The sequence below is a fragment of the Elephantulus edwardii genome, unplaced genomic scaffold, assembly GCF_000299155.1.
Source record: "Elephantulus edwardii isolate Elephantulus edwardi_28Jun2011 unplaced genomic scaffold, EleEdw1.0 scaffold00014, whole genome shotgun sequence".
Lineage (NCBI taxonomy): Eukaryota > Metazoa > Chordata > Mammalia > Macroscelidea > Macroscelididae > Elephantulus > Elephantulus edwardii.
In genome coordinates this window covers 26,285,570-26,299,276 of record NW_006399764.1, presented here as the reverse complement: position 1 = coordinate 26,299,276, position 13,707 = coordinate 26,285,570, and the positions used below count along the sequence as shown (strand labels likewise).

Below are 13,707 nucleotides of genomic sequence, written 5' to 3'. Positions count from 1 at the left end.
CTCTGTTCACCTGACCACCTAGAAACCACCTCCGACAGCAAACCTATCCCAGTGAGGAAAATGGAACAGATTTTCCTGTCCCCAAACAAAACTTTGTTGCAAGCTAAAGAAAAGATAACATTTCAAAAAAAAAAAAGAGAAAGGAAAACAACACACGTGTGTATAGTTATGTTTTCAACATTCTAATAAACAGTTAAAATTCTTCTGGGAGTCAAAACAATGCCCCATTTTTTAAGAACTGGCTCGTTTTGTCTAATTCAAGATGCAGCAGTGTCTGGTTTCTCTAAACCAGATGACTGAAATGCAGGGAAGACAGAGGTGGGGTCCCGACTGGCAGAGACAACAATTTGAGAGAGAGATGGAGAGAGTGAAGACACCTTTGAGGCTGGAATATTGATGGTATTTAAAATCGCTCCTTCTGGGCTGACCAGCAGTTTTTTGACGGGTGTGTCCAAGTGAAACCCTGAAGTATTCCTTGGCAGTGGAGGGTTACTAGAACAAATGGCAGAGACCAGAGATGTTTTAGCCACCAGAGCAGCTGGAGGAGATTTGATTACAGACGTCGAGGACACCACGGGTGCCGGCGAGGTGATTGGCCCTTGTACGGTTGTGCTCACCACCTGTGGTGTTGTCTGTACTGGGGGTGGTGAACCTGCACTCCCAAGAGAGCCGACGCTTTTTGTAGAACTTTGTAGCGGCTGCTTTGCAGCCTGGCTGCTTGAAGAATGATCTGACGCCAGTGTGATCTTTGGGGCAGGGATGTCGACGGGAGTGGGCGGGATGCCCTGGCCACTGTTCAGAACTAAGGGAGGGCTGTACTTTGAATTAGCAGATATTAACAGGACATGGCTGCCAGCCCCCAGGCCCTGTGGGGGAACAATGAACCGAGCCCCATTAATCATGATTTGAGTACCGGGGGCCAAAGGTGTACTGGTGTTGATGACAATTTTTTGCTGAACACAAGGTTCACTGAGCTGAGTGCCTGCCATACTGGACAGAGGTGACGGGGCTGTCGCAGTCTGAAGGGCGGAGCCACTGGGCGCAGAACTGTAACCAGAGGCTGGTTTCGCTGAAGCCGGAGATGGCTGTTGGTTGGGCATAGCAGCAAAACTGGAAATATTAATGACTTTGCCTGGACTGGGTGAAAGGCCTGGCAACTCGGTTTGAGGTTTGCTTGTGTTTCTGGGAGCTGGCACTGGAGTTGGAATCCCTGGCGACTGAAAGTGGACAGAAGTCTGAGACTGCCTTTTAGGGAGAGCCACAGCCTGTGAAGCTCCTGGGCCTGCTGGCACATGTGGAACTGTGCTGATTACGGCAGGGGACGCGGTCACAGGTGCAGACAAGGCAAGAGTCACAGGGATCTGCAGAGCGGACGTTAAACATTGAGGAGAGACTGCTGGTTGTGCAGTTGAAATCAGAACAGATGATGCAAGATGTCCTGTTCTCACAGTTGAGATAGCCACAGTGTTGCCGAGATTCGATGTGCAGAGTCTATTTGACAAAACAGGCATCAGTCGTGAAGAGGTATCACTTCCCCCGACCAGAACAGGAGGTCGTGTCCCAACAGAAGCACAAGCTGAGGTCACGGAGAGAGAGCCCAAGGGTACATTTGGTCCTGTTACTGCAAACACTCGTGGTGTAGAAGCTATGCCCTCGTTGACAGGGGCGAGACCCTGAGTCCCAAGGCTGGAGCTCCGTGGAAGTGAGCTCCCACCCGGCGACAACGGCAGCGGCAGGCCATAGCCCTTGCTCTTCTCTTCTCCTTGCTGGGTGACGTTCTGCAGTATGTTCACCGACGGCACCGGTGGCATACTGCCTGAAGTGTTGACAATTGCTTGGCCTATGTTCAGTCCAATTTTCACATCTTTTATCTGAGACACGGTTGGCGGTGGGTTTAGTTTGATTGGCCCTCCCACGGTCGAGGGAATCAGCACTATTTGGGGGTGTTCTGGAGCCTTAACATATGTTTTACTCAAAGTGGGAGGGAGGGTTTGTTTTAATGATTCTGCAACAATGGTTGGGGTTGAAGTGCCACTGGGAATTGGAGTATTAATAAAAACTAACTTCTGGGTAGAAATCCCTGTGGATGTGGGTGCAGGTGGCACAGCGATTGCACTTCCGCTGCTGGGAGGGAGGACCGGGGAAGCTGACATCAGCATGAGCTTCTGAACTGGAGCCCCACTGACCAGGTCTGCACTGGCAGCAGCTGCCGCCTCAGCACGTATGACAGGGTCACTTTTTGAGGTCTGGTCTACCTGCTGCTGTCTGGCTGGAGTCTGAATGACACTTGTGCTCATTTGCCCAGGGTTCCCTGTTGCTGCGCTGGCACCACTGACGCAGCCACTTGTGGCTGATGGCTGTTGAGGGCTCGAGGCAGCAGGGGCCTTCAAAGGAGAAGAGGACAAGGGCGGTGATTTGTCTACCAGGGGGCCCAGGTTACCATTACCAGATGGTTGGCCTAACGTAAGTTTGAGGCTTTTTCCCACACTTGGATTAAAGCCAGCTGGAATGGAAACCGAAGTTGAGGTCTGGCCAAAGGGTGGGAGACTAGATGTAGGAGTGGTGCCGGCTCCTGGTGAAAAGGTAGAGGAGGACAAGGCTGCTGATTTTGGCACAAGAAATGCCTGAAGCTGAGGAGCAAAAGTGAAAACTGAACTTGCAGATAAACTGCTGGGTGAGTTCTGATCTGGATTGGTCTGTACTTTTACAACCCCTGTGTTCCCACCTCGGGTCCTGACAAGAATTGACTGGGAGTCCCTTATACACACAGTCTTCAGTTCCTGCTTTGTTTCAGAAGAGTCAGTGGCTGGTTGTGCAAAACAATTGAGGGAACTTCCAGGATTTGCAGGTCCACTCAGTGTCGTGGCTTGTAAGAGAGGCTGAACTGTTGAGGAAATGGAGGGTGAAGCTATGGACTGGGGGAACGTGGCTGCTGAAAGTGCATTCTTGGGTTTTCCAGCCTCACTCTGGTTAGTCTTCACCTGCGGTGTTAATAAATTACTTACAGAGGTTAGAGGTGACAGGGGCTGAGGTCTAGCACTACTCACATTTGTCAAAGGTGCAACTGTCTTGTTGAACACTGTACTAGGTAGTTGGGGAGACACGGTTCCCGTTGAGTTGACAAGAACTGACGCTACGGAAGGGTTTACGTTTGCTGTCTGGGGGACAGGTGAACAAAGCTGCTCAGTACCCTTTGGCTGAAAAGGAGATGCTTCTTTTGCAACAGCTTTTCCCTCCTTGTGCTGAATCACAAAATTCTTGGGGAGAATGAGAACCTGCTGCATGACTTTTTCTCCAGTTTTAGGATCCACCACAGGCTGCATCTGAATCTTTACAGAGCTGTTTTGAAGATCGACTGGCAACCACTGGCCACTGGGCATCTTGTATACCATCTGTAAGGGGCCTTTTGTACTGGCCTGGCAGGTCAACGCTGGTTTTGTGGGGCTTGCTTCTGGAGGAGAGAGCACTGGCTTGTCCACGGCAGGAGTACTTCTACCGGTGGAAAGAGGCAGCTGGTTTGTTAAGGTCACTTTGTTCCCAATATTCTTTGCAAGCAAGGCCTGAATCGGTTTGGTCCCTTTCTGGAGAGAAGACACTGGGGCTGAATCCACTGAGGCTAGTGACTCTGGAAGCAGCGGCTCTACACACTTGGGTTCATTAAAACAGTCAGTCTGCACCTCATCCTCTAACTTCTGAATTTCTACTTCATTTGTGCTTAACTTTGCTTTCTTCCTTGGGGAAAGCTCTTTTGTGCTGTCATCCAGGTAACTGGTTTGTTTGGATGGTCGCTTCAGTGTTTTGGGCAGTGTCTTCAGAGCATCTTTAGAAGGCAATTCCTTTCTCAACAGCTTGCTTCTGCCCATAGAAAAGTCTACTTCAGACAGTTTCGTATCATCTGAAAATTATAAGAAAACCAAGCATTTTGGTTATATACACCTGAGTAGCAAGGTTGAGCAATTACAAAGTTAATTCCTGACAACTAAAGTGACCTATGGCATGGTAATCCTGACATCACTAAAATTACAACTGAGAAATTCTGGTTTTGGTTCAATTTTGCTAATTCTTTTGTCAGTCTATGTAAGTTCAAAAGGAAATTTTGCATATTTTAAGAGAAAGCGAAGCAGAGGTTCTCAACAAGTGTATTTTTAGTCAATTAAAAGATCAAAGCCAGTTCTCTGTGTAGTTGCTAATTATCCTTACAGTAAAAAAAAAACCAAAAGTACATTCACACGTGGTCAAAAAGGGTCAATAAAAAACTATTCTTTTTCAATTCATCAAAGACATGGAAAATAGTAAGTGAATATACTTCTAACCATACACTTTACTATTAACTCTGTATAACTTAAAACGTTTTAGTTATTAAGCGTAAATAGCAAAGTACATTATAAAACTAGATTTACAGAATCACTTAATATATGATGAGTTGAACTATGGGCAACTTAGCCAAATTATTATCCTTAGTAGAACCATGTGCTCATTTCTGCTTTCATTTAGGCTGCCAATCTCAGTTGACCCTCAGTTTAAAACAAAAAATGACAAAAATCCCTCAAACTTCACAGCACTGTAGATTTGTCAAGTTTCGTTTAAAGACACTTTAGAGGACTGGATGGCATCAGGGCTCACAGATCTGGAACACATGGACTGTGATGAGCAAAGATGTGCCTACAGTCAGGTCCCGACTCCAGAAATAAAAAAAGTAACTACAGCTCCCCAAAGACATCTCAGAAGGATGTAATACTCCTTCAAAACACAGTTCCCAATCAACACACTGACGAGATTATCCTTCACCTTCACAAAATGTTTTAATACCTACCTAAATCAAGATGATCTTTCTCTGGGGTGTCCAGAGGTTCTGCTAAGTCTACAGACTTGCCAACTTCTACCTGAGGAGCATCTTTTCCAGGGTCACTTTCACCTTCCTCACTGGCCCACAGTTCTCTGGTGAACTTATCGTGGTCAGGCTGTCTTCTGAAGTCATCATAGTCTCTCTTAAGACGGCTCCTGAAAAAAATGCCCAATATAACAAATAATACTTATGCACTTAATTCTTGAAAACTAACCTAACTTTCATAATTTTTAACTGTACACCTGTATCTTTAGCCAACATTTCATATTTACAGCAGTGAAAAGAAATACTCTGTTCTGTGCACTGACAAAGCAGTTACAGCAATGCTGAGGTCTGAGGTGAGTGTATGTTGGCTGGGATGTTTAATGTGTCAGTGTGGCTGGGCCATGATTCTCATTGGTTTAGCAGTTACACAATGATAAAACTTGACAGTTATGTCATGATGTAGTTATCTTCCACTTTCGTATAATGTCAATTTTCACTTGACAATCTTGGCTTTGGAATTATTCCTTCAGTCTTTCCTATCTCAGATAACAGCAATTTCATTATTCTAGCTGTTTCATCTAAATATCATGGGTATCACCATTTTAATCCTGTTCTCTCATACCACGCATATCCATTACTTCAGCAATTAAACTTTCAAAATATACCCAGAATCCAGTCACTCCTCGCTATGTGTACTCCTATCCTGGTCCAGGCTTTCACATGGACTCTTGTCATGCTGTTGTCGTTGCTGTTAGGTGCTGTCGAGTTGAGTACTATCATAGCGACCCTACAGTTAACCTGAACCCTGCCCCATCCTGTACCAGCCCCAGCACCTCTGACACACTAGAACATACTGCTGAAGTCACCATTGTCAGTCCGTCTTGTTGAGGGTCGTCTTCTCCTTTACTGACTTGCCATCTTTCCAAGCATGATGTACATCCCTTTCTAAGGAAAAGCTTCATCTAACTACATGTCCAAAGTATGAAAGACGAAGCCCTGCCATCTTTGCCATTATACTAATTCAAACACAGCAGCTCGAGTAAGGGATTTAAAACAGGAGTCAGATCATGTAATTTCTCTGCTTAAAAATCTCCCAATGTCTTCTCATCATACTCAGAGTGAAACCAAGTGCTTAATAAAGATCCACGTGCTCTGACTACCTGGCCCCTCTCAACACCTCTGGCCTAACTTGTTTCTGATTAGGCTCCTGCCTCCCTTGCTCTACTGAGGCTGCACTTGTCTCTTCAGTATCCTTCCCAACCTCAGGGCTTCTGTCTCTGCTCTTTTCTCAGCTACTCCCTCACGTCTGGCTCTCTCCCTTTTCCATCAACATGACCTCATCCTTGACGCCCTTCAAAATACCAATCCTCACCTCATCTAAACCAGGCTCTTCTTCATACTGCTTACCTCCACCTGCCATTTGAGTCTACCTGTCTTCTGTTGGAATGTTATGTCACATCGCTGCTTTCTCAACGGTAGGAGTGCTGTGTGCACTGCAGACACTCAGGCACAGCTGCTGACTTACAAGTAACTAGAGAACCATGACAGGACCCCAGGGCACTTTCCACTCATCATAAACAGAGAGGCCTGAATTTAAGGAAAACAGATGAAAAACTGGAATTACCTGTTTCTTTGAAAAGCCTTCATTAACTTTGGTTCCCATGGCAACAACTCATTTAAAAGGCGGATCAATGTGCTATGTAGTTCTTTTACAGCTTGCCTCCGATGATACCACCGACCCTAAAAATAAAATTGTAAAAATAAATCTCTTAGATTTAATATTTTTTAAAATGTATTTTAATAGTAAAATAAGACAAAGGCCAATGACCCATTGAGTAAGTATTTCTTCAGAAATTTGCAGAAAGTTGAAAAATTACAAGAAAAATCTCAAAATAACTCTTATTTAATATATTGTAAAGGTTCTCAATTTTAAAGGAAGAACTTTGATGCACATTTCATTAAACCGGGACATACCATTTCCTTTTTATGTTTTAAAAATTGGGTCAACTATAAACTGTCTTAACAAATAATTTACTAAATACATGTAATACATAAGTGCTTACATACATTCCAGGACATTAATGTGCAGACGTACAGCTTACTTCTGCAGTTTTCTAATTTTCTCAGAATATGAGAGAGCAAGAAACCTTGGTTTTTATTATTGTATTAAAAATAGCCTTCTTTTTTTTATAAAACCTTTTTTAAATTTTATTTTATTATGTTTTGTGTGTGTATCATCAAATCGGGTCTGACTGGTACAGGAGGAGATTGCCCCTCCTTCTCCAGCAGAGCATCTGGATTTGAACTTTGTGCCTCTGGGATTGCAGTGCAGCTTCTTGCCACTAGGCCACCAGAGCTCCCTAAAAATAGCCTTCTTAAACGCATTTTCCTTAAGTTTTACAATTATATATTTTATTTCAAAAAATAAGTATCACAGTAAAGTAATTAACACAGCCATCACTTTAAATATGGTAATGCTGTACACTATGATTAAAGGTTGTGTACTCACATGAGATGAATCCATATCTGGAATCAAGTTCTCAGAACTACCTCATTAGCTCTGAAAAACTATCTCACATATACACAATCTGATATAAAAACCTCAACTACAGATATATTTCAATAATATACATAAAATTATTTGACTACTATTGGTATTCAGTAAGTTTATAGGAATAGTAAGTTATAATAGCTGCTCTGAGCACCCAATCTGATCCTCTTTCTCTCCCCTCCACCTTGTGGTGTTCCAATTTTAACCACAACCTTAATTATACTCTGCTGGGTAACAATACTTTCTATTTATTTACTTCCCCCGCCCTCAGCAGCTCAGTTGTAATTTATATGCCTCACAATTTACTAATCTTTAAATTTCTCTTATAACACAAGATATAAAGCCACGTATGGGTTCTAGATCACATCAGTATGCAACATGTAAAACTTCAGGGCAAAAAATTATCACCACCTAGAACCAACAATATTCTAAATATGTGCATAAATATCCTAATATTAAATATATAAAACTCATGTATTAGTAATGGAAATTTGAGGCACATACAAACCCAAGTGATTACTAGTATAATGTTAAACTGAACATTTGTGCTTTAAATCAGCAAAAAGTTCATGCACATAAAAACAATTATCTCTCAGTTTTATGTTTTGGAAAAGGAAACTGTTTATCAGAGAAAGAGTAGAAAGATGTAGGCTTAGGTGTACAAGTGTACACAAATAGATATGGAAAACAGGCTTATTCTTTCTCTTCTTAGTAGTGTAATAGATCACAGAATTATGGGGATAAAGAAAAGCAATTTTTATTTCATGTGATATACTAATTCAATCAAGTCTTATTAAATACTTTTTTAAAATAAATATAGCACCCAACTTTAAAATTAGCTGTATGTACAAAAAAGAAATATTGTTAAGATCCTATCAAACACTTACTGTTAACTAATGGAAACAAAATTATTTAACTGGTAAACAATACAACCAAACAGTAACAGTTTTAATCTAAAGAAAATGAAATTAAGGAACATAAAGGGGCAGAAATGATGGCTATCTTAATTCTATGGAATAAGGCAGAGTTGGTGTCAAACAAAAATGAAGTTGTTTTGCTTAACAAAGTACGTGTGTAAACAGCATCATTTTACAATTTCTCAACTGTTGTTGTTGTTGTTATGTGCCGTCGAGTCGCCTGCGACTCTTTACCTTAAAAAAGAAATGGTGAGCATGGCAATAACATTCCCTAAGCTGAGCTAAAAGAAAAAAGGCTTAAGGAAGGAGGTGGGATAAATAGTCCCTTGGAGTCAGAATTAACTGCAAAGTATTAATAGACCAGACAGGTTCAAGTCTTCTAATTAACGGGAAGTTTTGAGAAAATACATGGGATTTAGACTGTTACTGACATAGCAGGACTGATGCCTGATTAGGTTGAAAGTAAGAAAGCAGTTAAGACTAAAGACTTAGCAGCTGAGAGACAGAGAAAGACATATCTACTAGCTGTGTTTGTCTCTACTAAACTACATTATCCTACATTATCATTCTGAGTAGAAAAGAATTTTAAAAGTATTAAAAAGAGCTTACCTTTTGATTTAATTTTGGTTACTTATTTGGAACAAATTAAAGCCCAGAAACACTACTGAACTAAGCAAATGTGTACATGGAAGAAGCCTTATAGATTTCTAACCTACTGACTGGCTGGAAATACGTATGGTCTAACTTTATATGTTCTGTGGGCTTCTTCCCTTTATGTGTTTTCAACACTGGGTACTTACAGTGGTATGTGGTGGTCCATTTGTAATCTGAAAACGTATATGAAACAATTTTGTATTTAGAAAGCAAATCATCAAGTTTATTATTATTTTTTTTTTCTTGCTGTGTACTGTCAAATCAGATCCAATTGGCACAGAGGGAGATTGCCTCTCCTTCTCCAGTGGAGCATCTGGTGGATTTGAACCACGTGTCTTTGGGATTGCAAAGTTAATTTTTATACTGCAAATACATTACTGAAAACACAAAGTGTTCTGGTTATAAGATCCGTACAACAGACACAATGATGTCAATAAAGGGTCCTGGGGCATGTATTCTAATTGTTTTTACGCATATCAAAAGTGTTCACCACCACTGAGGAACAATGTTCTGAAATGGCTAGAGAAACTCATATTAATTCGCCATTCATGATCATCTCTTGTCAAAATGTGATGTTTACAACCCAAACAAAACTAAAATAAAAGCATGTTGCTTTATAGTTGGTCTTAAGAGTTTCACAGTATACAGAATGTAAAGAGAAGTTACACATTTTAAAAGAAATTAGTCAGAGATGGTGATAATTTACCTTGGCCTAGGTCTAATATAAAAATTTAGAATCAAATAAATATTTACTGAACTTTAAAATAGATAACTGGCTTAAAGGTAGTGTCAGAAACCTTGAAAATTGGCTTTTCTAAGGTGCTCCTGATCCAGGCCATAGTCTTCACATTGCTTGCTATGCATCAGAGAGCTGGACAATGACTGGGGATTATAGAAAGGGAATTGATGCCTTCGAGCTGTGGTGCTGGAGTGGAGTTCTGGACTGCCAGGAGAACAAAGAAGGTGAAGCCAGCCTGCTCCTTGGAGGCAAGGAGTCTGAGTCTTTGTCTGACAGTACCAGTTTGTTTGAGGTACCGATGCTTGGAGAGGGACATCATGCTTGGGAGGGTGAAGGAACGGAGAGAGAGAGAGAAATCATAGATAAGATGGATTGATATGGTAACTGGAGTAATGAGGGTAGGTGTGTCAGAGAAAATAAAGTTGGCACACGATAGAGCAGGTTTCAGGCCTGTTGGGCACAGGGCTGCCATGAGTCACAAGTGACTCAACAGCACATAACAACAATCTATTATGTTAGCCTTCATTGAGGGCATGGTCTCCAACTACCTTAACTGCAGACACATGGTCTTGTAAATCATCAACAGCTGTGGGACCAATACAAAAAGTGCTTTCCACACTGTGAAGAATGGGTGGTGTGGAGAGGGTGAAAAGACTGTGGCAATGCTGTGTAGTAACTGTGGCAAGATGTAACCAGAAGGACCTTGGAGATGGAGCAGCAGTGAAAGATTTTGCTTGCTGGATGAGTGAAGGAAAAGCTGACTTGTAATTGCTCTGAGACAAAGTTTGCTAGATGACTGTGGAAACCGGAGGTGCATTTGTGCTTCAGACTGCTGGACTAAACCTGGACTTGCATTGTGTGATATTCTTTCCCTCTCCCATTCCCTAAAAAACCCTGTAACAATGAGTAAAGTCTGTGAGTCAAGTTGCAATGAACATGGGACCCAATGATTGGTAGAAATAGGTGCAGGAACATATGCGGTGGCATGTCTGATGACGTAGCCATTTGTATGGTACTATCTATGAACATTATTGATGAGTAAAGGTCCCTTTTATAAAGTGGACATAAGTCAGACTCAGCCTCCCCCACATTGTATCTGGCCCTTAGGCAGTGATAGGAGAAACTTACATACACACACACACACACACACACACACACACACACACACACATTTATCCAGCAATAAAAATAAATGTACTATCACGCAACAAAAAGACATATGAGAAAACTCAAGTGCAAACTGCTAAGGAGAAAAGTCAATCTGAAAAGCTCATTACAGCACGACCCAACTATATGATGTTCTGGAAAAGGCAAAAACTACAGTTGCTATTGTGTGCCAGCAAGTCAAGTATGACTCCTAGCAGCGACCCTATGAACAACAAATTTGAGTCCTATCCTATCCTGTGCCATCTTCATCGTATTTGACACACTCTGGCCTATTGCTACAGCTACTGTGTCAATCCAACTCTTTAGCTGACCTTCTTAGTATGATGTCTCTTTCTAATTTCATAATCTTTGCCTCTAAGGAGCACTCCGGTTGCACCTCCCTGAGGCACATCTGTTTGTTTTTTTTGAAGTTCATAGGATATTCAGTACTCTTCTCCAACATCACAACTAAAAAAGTTTTCTTTTGTCATTCCTATTCACTGTCCAGCTCTCAGATGTACAACAGGTAGGATGCAAAGACCACTGCTTCAGTCTGGCGCACCTTAAGTCTTCAAACTGACATCACCCTTGCTCAGTACTTTGGAGAGGTCTCTGGCAGACGACTTTCCCCAGCACACACAAAACATCTTTTGATTTCTTGACTACTGGTGGCAAGGGTGTTGACTGTGGAGCCAAGTAAGGTGAAGTTGTTGACAATTTAATCTTTCTTTCATCTATCATGATGTTGTCTACTGGCACTATGGTGAGGATTTGTGTGTTTTCTTTCTTAACAACTATTTTCTTTATTGGTTTGCATATATTTAATATACATTGTGTTTCATTCATGTACACTGTGCTTTATATAATCTTTCATTTACATCGTTTCATACAATCATTCATATACACTATTTTTCATATAATTACTACTCATCTATGCCTATTATTACTGCATCATTTAAGTCCTAATTCTTTGCTATTCGTTTACTCCTCCATGTGCCCATCAAACTCTACTATCCTAGCAAATTCCACCCCTCTCCCTTTTCAGACACTTATTATACACATCCCACTAGTTATCCTTTTTTTTTACAATAACGGTTTTATGCAGTATTTGTTATACAAGACTAAGCTAGCTCACTCAGCATGATGTTCTCTAGATTCTCCCATGTATATTTATATAGTATTTTACAAAATCATCGTTTTTGTATATCTTCAAAGAATTGCATTATATGAATGTACAATTTCTCAATCCATTTGCTTGTTGATGGGCATCTGGACTGTTTCTATTTTCTTGTTATTGTTGATAATGCTACTATGTGCACAGGTGTACATATCTCTGTTCATGGCTTAGTTTTACTTTTCTTGGTGTATATTCTTAGCAGTGGAATAGCTGGGTCAGAAGGGATTTCTATGTTCAGCTTTTTTAGGAAATGCCAAGCTGCCTCTCAGAGCTGTACTATATCACAATCCCACCAGCAGTTCATGAAATTTCCAATCTCTCCACATCCTCGCCAATATTTATTGCTTGTTATCCTGTTAAACTCCACTACTATTACTTGGCTGGGATGGTATTTCATTGGAGTTTTAGCTGTACCCTGATAGCCAGTGATTTTGAGCATTTCTTAATTTGTCTTTAGGCCATCCTCATAATCTTCTTTTGTGAAAAGTCTTTTCATGCCGCACCCATTTTGTTATTGGGTTATCAGTCTTTTTCTTATAAAGGCCTTGTAGTATTCTGTAAACTTTCATTATGAGATCCTTGTTTGAGATATCATTGCTAATTTTTCCCCCCAGTCTGTAGGTTTTCTTTTGATCCCACTGGAAAATGTTTTTGATACACACAGAGACTTGATCTTTAGAAGGTCCCATTCATTGATTTTATCCTCTCCTGGTTGTGTATTTCTGTTCTATTTGCCAGCCTATTTATACTGCAGACTAGGGTTAATAAGTTTGGTCCTGTTTTGACTGCTATGATCCTTATGGTTTTGGTCTTTACCCCTAGGTTTCTGATCCACCTTGAGTTGATTTCTGTTTATGATGTGAGATGTGGATCCTGTTTCAGTTTTCAACAGCTGTATGTCCAGTTCTGCCAAGACCATTTGTTGAAGAGGCTGTCCCCATTTGACAAATTTTGATTCCTTGTCAAATACCAAATGATCCTAGGTAAATGTCTTTTCTATCTCTTTGAATAATGAATTGGGTATATGCATTGGAATTGCAATGAACATGTAAAAATGCTGCCTGTAGGATTGTCATTTTCACTATGCGGAATCTTCATATCCATGAACAGAAATCTTTTTCTATTTAGTTAGGCCTCCTAGTGTTCCTTAAAACAGTATTCTGTAGTTTTCCTTAGAAAGGTCTTTTGCATCTCTAGTTAGGTTTATTCCCAAGTATTTCATCTTGTGGTTGGCTATGGTAAATGGTAATGCTTGGCAGTAAAAACTTTTTTGACTGATGAAGTTTATTTACATATACAGATATAGGCAAGATCAAGAACCATTAAGTTTCTTCTATAATTTAATTTTATTCAAACAGACTTAAGTAACACAGGAAACTACTTGTAATAAATGTGGAGGTCTTTTAAATGCTAAGGCCTACTCTCCATTTAGAAAAAGGTAATCTCTAAAGGAGAAATACTCTGCACTGGGTAAGCAGCATTATATTTATTTATATGCAGGAATCTCTGTAATAATCTCTAAAAGTTTGTTTTGCCTAATTTAAATACCAAGCGTAATTAAAATTTGTAGTAAAAAAAACTACAATGAAATGTGTGAGGAGCTAGAGTCAGAAAATCAAAAGGGCCGAACTCGCTCAGCATTTCTTAAGCTCAAGGAACTGAAGAACAGATTCAAACCTAGAGTTGCTGTAA

At 40.8% G+C, this 13,707-nt stretch overlaps 1 protein-coding gene across 1 annotated transcript in view; it reads right to left on the bottom strand.

Moving 5' to 3' along the window:
- Positions 1–257: 257 nt before the first annotated feature.
- Positions 258–13,707, bottom strand: part of KIAA2026 (KIAA2026 ortholog) — a gene marked incomplete at its 5' end in the record, with an annotated part of 84,114 nt that continues 70,664 nt past the window's right edge. Inside the window, 3 exons of the mRNA XM_006881358.1 lie at positions 258–3,895; positions 4,814–5,001; positions 6,456–6,571. Coding sequence (XP_006881420.1) covers positions 258–3,895; positions 4,814–5,001; positions 6,456–6,571 — 3,942 coding nt within the window. The remainder of the gene's footprint in view (positions 3,896–4,813; positions 5,002–6,455; positions 6,572–13,707) is intronic.